Source organism: Mytilus trossulus, chromosome 1, assembly GCF_036588685.1.
Source record: "Mytilus trossulus isolate FHL-02 chromosome 1, PNRI_Mtr1.1.1.hap1, whole genome shotgun sequence".
NCBI lineage: Eukaryota > Metazoa > Mollusca > Bivalvia > Mytilida > Mytilidae > Mytilus > Mytilus trossulus.
Genome location: NC_086373.1, coordinates 110,882,872 through 110,899,680, shown reverse-complemented (window position 1 = coordinate 110,899,680; position 16,809 = coordinate 110,882,872). Strand labels below are relative to the sequence as shown.

The following is a 16,809-nucleotide window of genomic DNA, read 5'->3' as shown; positions in this document are numbered from 1 at the left end:
TTTTAGCCATGGCGTTGTCAGTTTGTTTTAGATTTATGAGTTTGACTGTCCCTTTGGTATCTTGCGTCCCTCTTTTGTCTCATTGACAATCATATCACATCTTTTTTTATATAGTTTAGTGACAACGGACGTCATTCGAGACACTCAAGTATATAAACGAACTAAAATTAAAATCCATAGGTTAACAAAGGCTCCTGACTTAAGAATGCGGCGAGGTTAAACATGTTTGAAAAGATCTCAACCACCTCTCGTATACCTCAAGCCAATATAGGAAAAACAAACACACAGCAATACGCATTATATATTACGGCTTTACAATCGAAGCAAAAGTGCTTCGCTAATATTATAGTGTACAAAATAATAAAAGTAGCGCGACATTAGAATCTCCTGCTATGCTAATCCAAATACATATTCATTTAAATATAACAGTTGAAAGTAAGACACAGTCAGTACTAAATCAACAGAAGGCGGAGCTTTTTGATATTCAATTCTTAAACTGCATACGGAAAGGTTTTGTTTTATTAAATGTCATATCACTGAATACTTGTTACCAATAGTTCAAGAAAAACTTTCCCGGTGATTTTAAAATTCAAGATAATACTGATACTAGAAGGACTTCGTCATATCTTGATCTTTTCCTCAATATTGACACAGATGCACACTAAAATTTATGAAATACAAGACGATTTCCACTTCCCAATTATCAAGTTGAAAGTTCTCATTAGTAACATACCTTCTTTCCCATCGTATGGTGTTGACATATGCTCGTATACTATACCATCTTCATGTACAGGAGTATGCCTTACACAGAATCTGCTACAACAAAGTTATAAGAGAAAAAACTGAAAATGACACACGATAAAAAAGAGACGAAAGATACCAGAGGGACAGTCAAATTTATAGATAGAAAATAAATTGATAAAGCCATGGCTAAAAATAAAACCACAAACAGACAAATAATAGTACAAAAGACACGACTTAGAAAACTAAAGACTAAGCAACACGAACCCCACCCAAAACCGGGAATGATCGCAGGTGCTCCAGAAGGGTAAGCAGATCCTGCTCCACATGTGGCACATGTCGTGTTGCTTATGTTAATACAAATCCGGTAAAAAGTCTAATTTGGTAGTTCATATTCGTGATACGTAAATGTTATGGACACCATCACGAAATCGTTGATTCGTACGATGTATATATGTCTAAAATTACTAAGGAACTTTCTAACCACGTCTTCGATTGTGGTTTACAATTTAAGTCATCTGGTCTTTTAAGTACCGAACATGACCTTTTCCTGAATATGACAGTGTTGCTGAGTCTAAATTTACATTGCTATAACTCGTGTTACGGTACTTGTTTACCCAACATTCTAGTATTTAGTTATGATATTGTATTTGTTATTCTGATCAGATGTTTTAGATTATCTTATTGTTTGTAGTTGTAATTCATTTTTGTGTTTTTCTATTTGTATGTAAAAGTTAAGATAATTAATCACATTTTTTATGATTTTAGCTAAAAGCAACTATATATTCACGAATTATTTGTTTTACAATTTGATTTAGAAGAAATTCCGAGATTACTATGCTAAATAATATAACTAATTACTAACACAATTTTATATTAACAGTCTTGTAATTGTTACAAAGTACATCAAATAGCATAATAACAAACCTTAATCTAGATTTATATCCAAATTGTAGAAATTTACCTGTGACGTCATTTATGTGGTATTGGTATTTCGTGTGACGGACAGTTCGGAATTCTGTTATGCTGTTTTTGTGTACTGTTTTAAATAAACTCATCATAGATACCAGGACTAAATTTTGTAAATACGCCAGACGCGCATTTCGTCTACAAGTAGTCTACAAAAGACTCATTAGTGACGCTAGAATCCAAAAAAAAGTAAAAAAAGAGGTCAAATAGAGTACGAAGATGAAGAGCATTGAGGACCAAAAATTTCTCAAAGTTTTGCCAAATACAGCTAAGATAATCTATGCCTTAGATAGAAAAACCTTAGTATTCCAAAAAACATTTGTAAGCAGTTAATTTATAAATATAACCATATCAATGAAATTATTTCACATGTTCGTTGTTATTCTGTGTTTAAAATGTTGATATATACTATAACAATAGTACTCTTAATTTATGCAGACAATTTTTTGTAGTAATCGTGTTTCAATATTGCTGTCATTTTTATATCACATTAAATCATGACATAAAATTATTGCCGATTTACTATGCGGCTATACAGATTTACATGACAAAGTGCAAATATAGTCTTTGTTGATGCGGTCAAATAATTTTGCTATACAAGTCAGCATGAGTTATTAAATATACTGCAATTTTGTTAAGTATGAATGTATCATGTTTATTGAACAAAAGGATGACACGTTGACATGTCGATCTGTAATACATTAATTGAATTATGATCACTGAAATTGAAGATATCAAAGTTAACATTATGTGGGAGGACAATTGTTTTACAATATTTAGCAACTTTACAAAAAAATGCATAGGAACATGAATGAACTGCAAACATGATAAGGTAAAAAAATAATACGTGACTTGTGTCACCTTGGGCGAGAGTACCAAAATTGGATACAGATATTCAATTAAACAAATATTCAATTTCAACTGTTCGTTTGTTCATTTTAGCCATCTAAATGTATTAATAGTATTTTGTAAAACTTAAAATAAAGATTGTGATAAACATGATAAATGTGTGTTTGCATTTAACCCATATGATCCAATAACTAAATAATCAGCTCGTACAGGACCATACGCATATACTCATACTGTCCAACCGTACGCGTACACTCATACTGTCCAACCGTACGCGTACACTCATACTGTCCAACCGTACGCGTATGGTCGGACCATACGAGTATACGTATACGGTCCGGACCGTACGCGTACGGTCCAAATTCTCATATGGTCTGGAACATGTTCAATAATCTTTTATTTAATTTATAGAAACATTTGCGAAAGGCTGATAACGGATAAACTTGTATAAACAAGTTTTATGCGTACTTCATTTAAAAATGCTTGTTTTTAATACTGTTTATAATACGGATGTATTAGTTTTACTTTATTTTTCTATATTTAAACCAAGAATTAAAGACAATAAAAATATATTTTTAAAAAATCGATGTAGAGTGGTCCTGGTTTCTATTTAATTTAGTAATGAGCAGACTAGTCAAACTTTTACTTGAGATAAAGTTAACTTATGCTAAATATACTATGGGATGTAGGTTTGCAGCATCCGGTCTTTTAATAATACATTCGGAACACAATAACAACATGTGAACAAACATTTAGAATGGCAGGTGTTCCGCAAAAAATAGTCCTTATCACATTCTCTTCACTAGAAGTATGATCAACAGCCTGAACATTCTACAAAATATAATTACAAAAATTAGAAACAATTCACATCTACATATAAATGAAGGAAAAAAGAACATTGAATAAATATTGTAACTTATGACAGTATACATGTGTATCTATTGAATTGTACAATTCTATAAGAATAATCTGATACGTGTGAAAAAGAGTACCTATAGAACAAAAATAGTTTTTTTTAAACAATATTAAAAGCCAGACAGACCTTTACACCAAGCAATTGAATTAAACGTGTAGACTGATTGAATGCAAACCGTCGAATGATTGAATTTCCGCTTCGGTATGCACGGGTGAATCCACCAGTGCAAATGACTACGCATAACGGTATTCGTTAAGCCTAATAACGAAAACAAATTTATTTAACTAATGCATAATAAAATTAACGGTACAAATTGTCTTGCACTAGATATGCATTTCGACAATACATGTCTCTTCAGTGATGCTCGTGGCCAAATTTTTTGAATTCCAAAGCTTATATAAAAGATGAAGAGCTATAATACAAAAGGTCCAAAAAGTATAACCAAATCCGTGAAAGGAATCAGAGCTTTGTATGAGGGAGATACATTCCTTAATTTATAATAATTTCTAATATTTTGTAACAGCAAATTTGAATAACACAAAAAATCCGTATTTTCATGCCAGTACCGAAGTACTGGCTACTGGGCTGGTTCGGGGTATTATAGTCCACCAGCATATCATGATTGAACTGGTTTCGAAGTTAACCTGTTTTGACATACTTAAAACCCGTCCTAGGACCGAGTCTGCTTTTCAAGTTAACTAGATTGTGGTCCTAGGACTAGTCGGATACCGTAATCGTGTCACGGGTTATTTTTTACCAAGTGAACTTACTGTACAGGTAAGGACTGTACCCATATGTACATATATAACATCATGAAAAATATATGTCTGATCTGTTCTTTCTTTTTTTCTCTCTTCAACACCCGTTATCACATAAATTTTACTTTTAATTGAAAAAAAAGAAATGGAAAAAACAAATTTCTAAAGAGATCAATCCGGCTTATGCTTTGAAACTACTGGTAAAAAAATATCCTGTAAGCAACAAAATACGTTCATTGCATCATACAACAACAGATGTGCCTTACTCATTAGGACACATTGCCTTTTACTTTGCAATACACTCAAAAACATTTATAGTGTCATGAAATTTTAAACACACAATTTGTACATGTATTCTGTCATCAGTATGAGAGATGTCGTAATCTACACCTTAGCTTTATATAAATAACACATAGCTGAGAGGGTGATAGAGCAGATTGGTACCCCGAGAAAACATTGTCAACCGCGACGAAGCAACAAGATGGTTTTTTTTTCTTATTTTGACAGATAAATATTAATAAAATTTGATCCAAAACTCAAAACTTAAGCATTGTATTTATCTACTTGATGTAAATTCAATCCATTGTCCTTTAAATTGTCGATTTTTGATTGGTTTATACGAGAGGGTAACATTCAAAACAAATTGTCACCCTCTCAGCTATGTGATAGAGTAAAATGACACCCTCGTATTAGCCAATCAAAATATGGCATTTTAACGTGAAGTATAATAATATAAGTTAACATACAACGTATATCAAATATATAATGATCTAGTATGTGCCATTAGTTTACAACAGTATATAGTGGGTAAATTAAAAATGAGGAAGATAAATGTCATGCCACGGTGAAAATGGTTAACATCGTTAATAGCTATCTAGGCCTCATAATTGTATGACACTTTCCCTGGCATAAATATTTAAAATTGAAATAACCCCCATTTTCATTGGTGGCCGATTTTTAAGACCTCCGAATAATACATGTTGGTGTCTTCTCTCGGCTAAACGGCCTTATTTAGTGGAATCTAACGACGACTTTGCGTATTGTTATGCTTTTACTTTTCTACACTGGTTAGAGGTATAGGGGGAGGGTTGAGATCTCACAAACATGTTTAACCCCGCCGCATTTTTGCGCCTGTCCCAAGTCAGGAGCCTCTGGCCTTTGTTAGTCTTGTATTATTTAAATTTTAGTTTCTTGTGTACAATTTGGAAATTAGTATGGCGTTCATTATCACTGAACTAGTATATATTTGTTTAGGGGCCAGCTGAAGGACGCCTCCGGGTGCGGGAATTTCTCGCTACATTGAAGACCTGTTGGTGACCTTCTGCTGTTGTGTTTTTTTATTTTGGTCGGGTTGTTGTCTCTTTGACACATTCCCAATTTCCATTCTCAATTTTATTGAAATGCTAGTGTAATGTAAAATGTTCAAACAAAGTGTTTTCTTTCCAATACGTAAGTTTATTTTTAGCTTTTGAAATGTGTTCAGCAGACTGTGAAAACCCAGATGCATTCTATTTTTATATTGAACGTATTAATATTAAAAAAAAAATGAAAGTAAGAGAAATGATACATTTCAATTCAAGACTTGTTTTTAATTAAATTTTTAAATGTTTTTTTTTTACTTCTTAAAAAGATTGTTGCATTTATATCAAAATCAATTGAGCGTCACTGATGAGTCTTATGTAGACGAAACGCGCGTCCGGTGTTGACATGAATATAAATTATATGGTCATTTTTATAAATTTTCTGTTTACAAAACTTAAATTTTTCGAAAAACTAAGGATTTTCTTACCCCAGGAGTAGAGTACCTTAGCCGTATTTGGCACAACTTTTTGGAATTTTGGGTCCTCAATGCTCTTCAACTTTGTATTTGTTTGGCTTTTTAACTATTTTGATCTGAGCGTCACTGATGAGTCTTATGTAGACGAAACGCGCGTCTGGCGATTAAAATTATAATCCTGGTACTTTTGATAACTATTTACACCACTGGGTCGATGCCACTGCTGGTGGACGTTTCGTCCCCGAGGGTATCACCAGCCCAGTAGTCAGCACTTCGGTGTTGACATGAATATCAATTATATGGTCATTTTTATAAATTTTCTGTTTACAAAACTTAAATTTTTCGAAAAACTAAGGATTTTCTTACCCCAGGAGTAGATTACCTTAGCCGTATTTGGCACAACTTTTTGGAATTTTGGGTCCTCAATGCTCTTGAACTTTGTATTTGTTTGGCTTTTTAACTATTTTGATCTGAGCGTCACTGGTGAGTCTTATGTAGACGAAACGCACGTCTGGCGTTTAAAATTATAATCCTGGTACTTTTGATAACTATTATGGGACATCATGCTACAACACTGTTAATAATTATTATTTAAAACATGATACTTTCATCAATTATATTATGGGTACATGTTGTACGGAAGGAAAGCAGTATAATGTTTTTAAATCAAATTTGATTATTAACTGTATACGTTTTATGTTCAATTTTCGACTGCAAATTATAACAGAAACGAATGCATTCACTGTTTTTGATGCGAAGTGGCATATATTTCAGTTATATCGGCGTTGCACATAACAGAGTAAATCTCAAAATATTTAAATGAAATGTTTATGCAATTTTTCACCTCAGTTAAAATATAAAAAGGAATCGAGAATGTTTGTAATCATGCGATTTTTCATTTTTGTTTCTAATCTGATATTTGTGACGAATGACAAAACATTTTTAGTCTGCATTCGGATAATATCGAATAAAAAACTGACCTGATACGAATGTAGGAAAACAAGTGATTTATATAAAGAAATATAAAATCTTTAATGCGTAAATTTTCGTAATAAAACCTTTAATTGTAATGCTCAAAGATACAAACCCTACAATAATATTAAACGAATAACAATAAGATAAAGAACAAGGATGAAGAGTTGTTGTTGTATTTTCTATACTATGTTGAAGCCCCTTCTTTTTTCACAAAATGGTTAAAAATGTTATATAGTTGTCTCTCCTTGTCTGTTGTTTATTGTAATTTACAATTATCAAGATTAGAATACTACAGACTTTCTGTATTCTATAGTCATATGTTTAGAGGTTCCATCTAGTTAAACATACATTTTATTACACAAACTTAAGCCCCAGTCCCATTAGACCACGATCACACTACGCTCACCGCATTCTAAAATATATTCAGATCGTGGTGAGGTCGCGGTATGAACGGCATGAAAATTTAAATTTTCGTTTGCTTTCACGGTGCCACTACGACCTCATTATACTTCTACAAAGACCCCGCTACGATTATGCCACGTTTTCACTGCGCTTATTCTGCAACCTCACTACGCTTATCAAGTTCTTTCTACGCTCATCACGTTCTCACTACGACCATCACACGAGTTATCCGATTGCAACACGATCTTACCACGCTTTTACTGCGATTGTTCTACGTTCAAACCGTGATCTTACTACGTTATCAGTAAAAACGTCAACATCGTGGTCAATATCAGTACAGGGGGGGGGGGGAAGTAACTTCGATATTTTTTTGGTAGGGGTGTACCTTTTTTGCCTCAAAAACTGTACCCATTTTAATATGATATTCACTAAAATTCAGTACCTATAGTATATATAAATATTTAAGAAAGAATGACCTATACTTATAAACAAAATTTAAATAAAGGCAACAGTAGTATACCGCTGTTCAAAACTCATAAATCCATGGACAAAAAACAAAATCGGGGTAAAAAAATAAAACTGAGGGAAACGCATTAAATATAAGAGGAGAACAACGACACAACACTGAAATGTAACACACACAGAAACGGAACAAGCATCAGACAAAATCCCACGAGAATAACAAATATAACATCAAAACCAAATACACGGATTTGGGATAGACAAGTACCGTGACCCATGCTTATATAAGCACTAACTCATCCTCACTCATAATTCATACATTTACCAGCTCAAATGATTTGATTTAATTTAATATAATAATTGACCATCAATAATGTTAGATTCTCAATAGCATATGTATATATGATATGTAGATCATATCCCAAATCAATATACAGTTATCAAATGTAAATGCATTTTAATATAGGATGTCATTAAAAGGAGGGTCATTTTTATATAATATCTCGCAAAATTATGACCCATATTGTTGGCACAACCCTATATACCCAATAATAAGAAGTTAACCTCCCCCTCGTGACAATTATATTCCTTCTATTTCTGAATAATACATAGATTTATCGGAAATAATACAGTCATGCCACCAAAATCTTCTAGAACACGTAAGCGTGGTGGTAGAGGTTGATGTAGAGGCAGAGGGAGCTCTGATAGTAACGAATTCTGATCAAGCAGAGATTTCGGACTGACCAATCCAACCTACATTACAACCTTTTGCTGGTCCACAAAGCTCAAATGACGATATTTTATTAAACGATAGCAGAGATGACGCACATGTGTCAATAGATATAGGAGTATACTCATGTGGTATGAGTGCCAATGAGACAACTCTTCATCCAAGTAACAATTTATAACAGTAAACCATTATAGGCCAAGGTATGGCCTTCAACACGGATCCTTGGCTCACACCGAACAGCAAGCTATCAAAAGCCCCAAAAATTACTTGTGTAAAACCATTCAAACGGGAAAACCAACGGTTTAATCGATATAAACGATAAGCATGGTTGAGCCGTTAGGGAAAATGGGCAAGAACTCCTGCTGTATTATAGTTACATTTTCATGTCTAGAATATACATGTGTTGACTTTGTTGCATTGCTTTAGCTACAGAGTATTCTTCACTATTTTATTGAGGCGTCAGGGTGACTACCGATTACCTATACACAATGGATTACAGCTGACCTATGTTGACGTAGTTTAATAACCCCCCTGGCAGTTAAACACGGTTACACCACCACCTTTAACGGAGAGTGAACGGGGAAAACACTCGTATTACCAATGCTCCAGTTATTAATGTCCCACTTGTAGGTAGGTGTAGGCCTCCACTCAATAAGATGATGTGAAGGGGGTTCCAAGAATTACCCATCTTTACACCCAACCGTTACCTCTAACCACATTTGCGAAACCTGCAAATTGTAGAACTTTTCAGGCCAAGAGCAAGGGCAGATTGAAATAAACCCGCAATCACTACCAATTGCAATTTCCCTTGACATCCACGTTTCAACATTGACTTTGCGCCTAAAGTTGGTAGAAGATATATTTCTTTAAAAAGTCTAGTTTTCTTCTCAATTAATGAAATTGGTAATTAGTTTAAACTTTTTTTCTTTCTGGTTGCTTAAATCATAATAGTCCATATGTAAATAAAGTGGTAAATAATTGAACTGTCCGAATCAAAGAAACGCATATGTATTCCAAACTATTTTCTGCAGCACTTGATTCGTTGTCGACAGCAAATTAACGAGTAACCGATAGGGAAATTCCAACATTTTAATTACACGTGAGAGCACCATATTTAGCCATGCCATATATTGCAATAAGATAAACGCTGCAACACCAACACATGTTATTAAAGGAATTTAGTGGTCATTAAGTCGACCAATTTACTAAAAATCAAGTTAAAGTATGCAGAATTTTTGTTACATGCTTTGTGAGTTTCTTGGTCCAAACAATTCCTTTGAAAGGGCGTTTAAAAGTAAGAAAATGTGCTGTGTGTCATTAAAAATAAATACTACCAATAAATTAAAACCGAAGGTATTCGCAAGTGCGTTACTTATAGAAAATGCAAGGACTTGGATATTGTAACAATTGAGAATATATATCTTGCGGTTTTTGTTCGATTTTATTCTTATATATATCTTGTAACTGTAGATAACAATTTTCAGCGTCATCTAAAATACATAACACTGCTACAGTAAACTCACAGTAAAACTAAATCGCGATTAACATGGGTGTTTTCTTCAACAATTGAAACCATGTACGAAACTACTGCTTTTCTTAATACTTTTACTTAAAATTGAAAATCTGGCACTCTTTTTAAGGCATTTTCTATCTTTACAATTTCTTTCTTCCACATTAATTGACGGTTCTGACAGTTTGGAAAATTATTCTAATCATTATTACTTTTAATGCTTTATGTTATGTGTTTTATCTTTAGCCTTTTATAGAAAATATAATAAAGAACAAGGCGCCGGTCTAAATGTGGTCAGAAAAAATGGAACCACTGCAGAATAACGTTCAATTTGTTCTACGCATATTGATGCTTCTTTGGTCTTCTACAACATATGTTTGTCAATGTAAGTGTAATTCACATTTAGCATAGAATATTAAAGCGATAAAATGGCACCGATGTTAATTCCTAAATGAGACGTAAACATCCTTTCACGTATCAAAGGGTTTGTTACTTCTGCGAACTTGAAAGTTGATATTTTGGTACAATTATCTCGTTTGTGATAGATTATTATTTGAAGTTGTCCATCAACAATTCCGTCAATACAATCATATTTCTATTCTGTTCAACTGTATTGTACCGTTTGGTTAAATATCGTTTTAATTGTTTTCATGATTCAGATAGATATATAATTATGACTCGTTAATGAGGTTTTAAAGAAAGAATTAAAAAAAGAACGATGTTGTGTCATGAGCACTGTTGATGGCCTATTTTCCTCGGAGTTCAGTATTTTTGTGATTTTTTTTCTTTTTTCATAAACCATCTTGTTTCTTACTTTTTTCACCCACTGGGCAATAAACATTACTACGTATCAATTGTCCATTATAACACAAAACATCTCAAAAGAATTTATTTTGCAACTATATTTCTAATTATGCTGTTCAATTATCTAGCAAACATTGGTAAGTATATTTTAATTACTTTGTTGGGGTTTGCATACATATCTTAGTGTAGGATAGCCGCGGAAATGAATATCATGGTTAAGAATATTAAAATGGAGAAGGGATGAATTTAAGATAAAACATGTGTATTTAAAATAGCCATGAAAGACTAGAAATCAGGAAATGGATATTTATGAGAGACCGTAAAAAGTACAATTGATAGTTAGACTACACGAGTGGACAGATGAATGCGTATTAGATAGTTATCACATGTACCAGGATTATAACTTACGCCAGACGCGCGTTTTTCTGCATACGACTCATCAGTGACGCTCAGATATTAAACATAGTTTGAAAGTATGAACACGAATGCATTGCCATAATAAAGAAAGAGTAGAAGGAACTGAAAAGCTAGAAAAGACCGGGTACAAGGGACATTGATAGTTAGAGAAGAACAGAGACAGTATGACTGGCCGTGATTAACCAATGAGAGGGGTTGCTTTGTCATGATAGACAAAAGGAAAGTTGATTCATGACCAGAATAGATTCTACGTGAATAGCTATGATATCACTGGGGACAAAATATGTATACCTGGGAATACTGCCGGGATATGGTGGATATCCGGATAGAACGAAGAAAGCAGCCATAAATGATTAAACACATGGGTTTATCAGCCACGATAACCTAACAGACATAGAAGTAGATAGCAAGGATATATTAGGGGCTGGTTATGGTCCCAATCATTCCATTCTTGCTCATTTGCTTTTGGTGCTTTGATAACCGCTTTAGTTATTAGTCTATATCCCTAGTGTAAATTAACCCCTTTTCACTGCAATGCATGTTTTTTTTATATATACATAGATGTACCAATATTGCATGATATCATGCTGATGTTTTTGTTTTGTAAACTAACGAAACAATACCAAAATATTATCATGATATTGTGCACATGGTATACAGCTTATGTAATGCTATGTTAGTTTAAATTTAATTATTTATAGTGGATTGGGAAACAAGTTTCGCAACTTATATTAATCCCTTTCCTCTTATGCTATGTGTTTCCTATTATAAAAATATTGTCTGAGGAATGCTAATTAGTAGATTTTAGGTATGCGTCATTCGACAGAATTTGAATGACAAGACATTTAAACTATATTTAGTCTTACGTACATTAATTTGTTTTCATTAATTTCTTCTGGCTTTGAACAAGCTGCCAGTAACTGCGAAAACCCTCAGATTTGTACATATGAATTGCTTTGAACTTCATTCCAGTTCAAATATTTTAATAGGTCAGACTTTTGGAGGTTTAAATAGTTTACTACACGTTAACTATGTAGAAAAGGACAAATGGAAATACCTTGAGTTTTCTTCGAAACAAAAGACGTTTGTCCTCTTCATTTGATAACAGGCACATACTGGTGTAGTATTCTTTGTTTTAGCTCCTGGTTATCCAAATATCACTGGTTCAACATTTATAGTTGAGGGAAATCCTGTAACGTTGACATGTACATCATACGGGGGTAACCCGATACCAACAGTATATTGGTACCAAAACAATCAGCTTGTAGATGATACACAGACCACCACAAATGGAGTAACAACAAACACATATAACTTTGTCGCTGATAAAACTCACAACCTGGCTGTGTTTGAATGTCAGGTTGATAATAATGTATTACAGAACAAACTGAGTACAACATGGTTCTTCCAAGTCTACAGTATGTATACCTATCTTTCATAGTTCGGGATAAATGGCATCTGAATAATTGTCATATTTACGGATGTGTTTCCTAAACAAAACACAATACTTTTTTGATTATTTCATTTTTTGCAAAGAGAAGATAACTCAAATAGATTAAATAATTTTATTAATGCAAGTGTTGTGCATTTTCCTATTTAAATAGGTAGCAAACAAAACATTTCTGTGACCCATTTTTCTTTGTATTATGTGAAAGCATGTTATAAATGCTATACCTTCTTACATTTTATCATAAAATTATATGGTGTAGTTTTCTTTTTATACACAAAATGGTTGGTGCCCTATACTGTTTATTACATTTTTTAATAAAAGCAATATAAAAACTTAATTTAGACGAATAAATAAAAAATTCTTTGGAATATAATAAAGAACCACAGCCACCTTAACTGAAGTTGTAACGTTTCAGCTGTTTTTGCCTTTTACCAGGTGTTTGCTGGTAAATATGTCATGGTTATTTAACATGTTTGATATGTATGATATTTGTTTTGTATATTTGAACAAAAGCTCCTCAGAGATAATGTGTTTGTCGGAATCATATCATCTATCCCATCACGTTATTTGGAATAGTAGTTTCAATATTTAAATATTCATAGTACTTGGAACTTGATCCCTACTAGACAATAATCTTTATGAAAGTCAGACCAAAGCAGATAACTTAATTAGATGATGAATTGAGATTGTATTTATTTTGTGTGTTTTTCCACAGTTTAGAAGAAACAGTATTTGTGCTATTCTAAAATTGTAACAAAAACATAACAAATGACATTACCTAATGATTCCGTTATTTTATTTTGTTAAGCCGTACCAAACCAACCTACATTGACTGGCTCTCAAAGTCTTTCACCTGGTTCTATGTACGTATGGACGTGTATCAGCACGGGAGGGAATCCCGCACCAACATTGATATTGAGGATTGGAAACAGTCAATTCAGTACTGGTATCACCAAAACATCAGTACTGCAATCAGATAAAACCCATTCTGTTACCATCACACTATCGTGGGCACCAAGTATCAGTAACAATGGTCAGACCCTTTATTGTGATGTAAAACATCCAGAGACACGTGGTAATATCCTCCAGACGGCCAGTCTTCAGTTAACAGTTACCGGTATGCGTTTCTATATGTTCGAATCCATACAAATAGCATATCAGAAAAATATAATTTTCGAACATTCCACTGAATTCTCTGGATATGAATTTTAAGATAAGGGTAACACGTCAATTGAAATTTAAAAACCGGGAACATTGTTTGTTTTCCTTTTTTCCATGGATTGCTCCGAATTACCTTAACCTTCTTCAACTTCAAAAGGCCAAAAGTATTAAAAGACTACCGTTGTATAAATCTGCATGAATTTTTACCTGACATTCTTCGTTTGGCTAAAATTGTCTCGACAAGTCTTAAATGTTCCAAACATTATTCTTCTTCTTATTATTATAACAAGGCATTTTATAGCGCATAATATAAAACTTCAATTACTCTAAGCGCTTTACATGTTCACACAAGTTCGTACGTACACGAAATTACGAAGTTAAAAATATGCGAAAAGACTCCAGCAACTTGGTTAAAAATGACATAAAAGAATATAAATGAGTAAGTAAAAATTTGAAAACTTGTTATCTTAACTAAATATTTCTTAAATTGCTGAATTGTGTAGTTAAAAAAAATTACTTATTATAAATACTCCAGCTGGTAAAAAAATAAAACTAAAAATGTTATATCAAAATATACAATAACACATAAAATCACACTAAAATGTACAAAATATTAAAAATCAACATAGGTCAAATACAACCAATCACAGTTCCAGGTCTTAACTATAAGCGATCCACAAATGCAACTTTGAATAGATGCGAATTTAGTCCTTTCTTAAATAGTTCTAGCGATTGTTCATTTCGAAGATTTGTTGTCCACAGAGACCCCGCCGCCACACCAACCTCCGTTCACCATACATTTTGGTCCGTGCATATTTTAGAATTTCAATTAAAGAAGCATTTTCATATAGCAACAATCTTGCTGGCTTAATGCTGTCTGAATATGTCTTGACAAATTCGAGATAGTCTTAATTGTGTTTGAATATATCTTGAAAAATTATTGACGGTCTTTAAAGATGTCTTAATATGTCTCGACACTGAGAAGTATGTATCGACACATTGCTGTATTTGTTAAATAAATATTTTCATACTGACATTTGTATTTATAAAAATATTGATGTGCAACTTTTTTTTTTTTTTTGTAACTTGAAATTACATTTTCGATGAATAGAAATTAAGCCATCAACACATTTTATCATCATTTTATAGATTTTTAGAGACATAATTGATAGTACAAATATTGCGTTTGAAAAAGAAAAACAATACAATTATCGATAATAATGTTTCAGTTGCACCATCATACATAAGAATATTACCATCATGTATTGTGGTAAATGAAGGTGAAAGTTTCACCCTAACTTGTGAGGCTGATGGTGATCCTCCCCCAACATACAAATGGTATCACAATGACGTTATTATACACGAAGGAGCTGTACTTACCATAACTAATTCCATTTGAACTGAACATGATGGTTTAATTTTGTGTAAAGCTACCAACACTAAGGGAATCAGAGAGACATGGGAAGGTGTTGATGTTCAGCGTGAGTAAATTATATTTCCTTCCAAACTGAATTCAATGATAACTTGTTACACAATTATAATTGATGAATGTTAAAATAGTCAATGCTTATTTACGTTTATTGAGCAACTTCAGATTTAAACTGTATATTTCACTGTTAAATTTGGATTTACATAATATCATTGGCAGATATTCCAGTGAGTACTGTAACACAGACAAACATATCACAAACAGTTGGTAATCCTGTCAGTCTGAGCTGTGATACACGTGCTAACCCTTCGGCTACTACTTGGGAATGGTTTTATAATGGTAACTCTCTATCGTCTACCAGCAAGGTGCTTGTTGTTGTGATGAATTCAGCAAAAGAAGCTGGTGCATACACCTGTAGAGCTATAAATGGTATCGGGACATCATTGGACATTACATTCAACGTTTATATAGTATCAGAGACCGGTAACCTTATTTTTGTTAAACCTGATTGGTATTTTACTTATAAATACTGCTTAATAAACATAACACTAAGTATCGAGCGACCGCGATGATTTGTTAGTGTTTTATGTTGTGTGTGTTTTGTTCTAGTATTTGTCTGTTTGTCTTTTTCTCTTTTAGCCATTACGTTGTCAGTATATTTTTGATCTATGAGTTTGACGGTCCCTCTGGTATCTTTCTTCCCTTTTTAGTTCTATCATTACAAATAAGTAAAATTCTGAAATGGCCTATATCTATACGAGATCGTTCTGAGTTTTACTCTACCTCTCTGAATTGATCTGAAATTTACTTAATAAAACTCGGCTGTAGTCTGAACCATACTTAACAGTCTCATTGAAACTTATACCTATGAACTTCTTTTATTTATCCTATGAAACCTTTATTTGATAAGTACTACATCATTTCATATGTGTCTGATCCGTTCTAGACAGAATCTGCAACTTGCTCGACCTAGTTTGAACTATACTCGACATAGTCTGAACCATACTTGACCAAGTCTTAACGAACCTAGAACTATTTTTATATCTATGTTTTACCTCCGGAACTATTAAAAAAAAACAGTTATTTGACTTGGCAATACATTTATATATATAGCATGTAAACAAAGCTTTCAAAATGAACATAGCATAATCATAAGCTCCATATTCACCAACTCTAACACACATACAAATATACAATGTTTATACCATTGAAAACAAATATCACAAGATGGTCAAACGAAATAATTTCGGATCGGATTAGAAAAAAATATTATGTAATAAATCTTGTTAAGTTGTTTATATAGTACATACTATCATTTTCACATAGCATGATGAAAAATAAAACCCCTAGACCTTAAGTTCACAATTATTGAAATATCTTAAATGGTATGAACATTTTTGTTTTAAATGTTCAGATATATTTTATGGTAACTGGAAATTTTTATTTACTATCTTTATAT

General features: G+C 32.8%; 2 protein-coding genes across 2 annotated transcripts in view; one reads left to right on the top strand and one right to left on the bottom strand.

Annotated features, from left to right (window-relative positions):
• LOC134705909 (hemicentin-1-like) overlaps positions 1-9,267 on the bottom strand; it is a 110,404-nt gene extending 101,137 nt beyond the window's left edge. Inside the window, exons 1-3 of the mRNA XM_063564627.1 lie at positions 9,178-9,267; positions 3,278-3,390; positions 734-816 (exon numbers count right to left, since the gene is read on the bottom strand). Of these exons, the coding sequence (XP_063420697.1) occupies positions 734-816; positions 3,278-3,390; positions 9,178-9,267 (286 nt within the window). The remainder of the gene's footprint in view (positions 1-733; positions 817-3,277; positions 3,391-9,177) is intronic.
• Positions 9,268-11,002: 1,735 nt separating this feature from the next.
• Positions 11,003-15,685, top strand: LOC134705898 (synaptogenesis protein syg-2-like). Its single transcript, XM_063564616.1, has 5 exons — positions 11,003-11,030; positions 12,450-12,728; positions 13,569-13,877; positions 15,151-15,402; positions 15,570-15,685. The coding sequence occupies exons 1-4, from the start codon at positions 11,003-11,005 to the stop codon at positions 15,318-15,320; spliced, it is 786 nt and encodes a 261-aa protein (XP_063420686.1). The 3' UTR covers positions 15,321-15,402; positions 15,570-15,685.
• Positions 15,686-16,809: the final 1,124 nt, after the last annotated feature.

Coding starts and splice junctions, on each gene's coding strand:
- LOC134705898 (XM_063564616.1), top strand. CDS start 11,003: ATGCTGTTCAATTATCTAGCAAACATTG. Junction 11,031..12,449: donor CAATTATCTAGCAAACATTG/GTAAGTATATTT, acceptor TCTTTGTTTTAG/CTCCTGGTTATCCAAATATC. Junction 12,729..13,568: donor ATGGTTCTTCCAAGTCTACA/GTATGTATACCT, acceptor TATTTTGTTAAG/CCGTACCAAACCAACCTACA.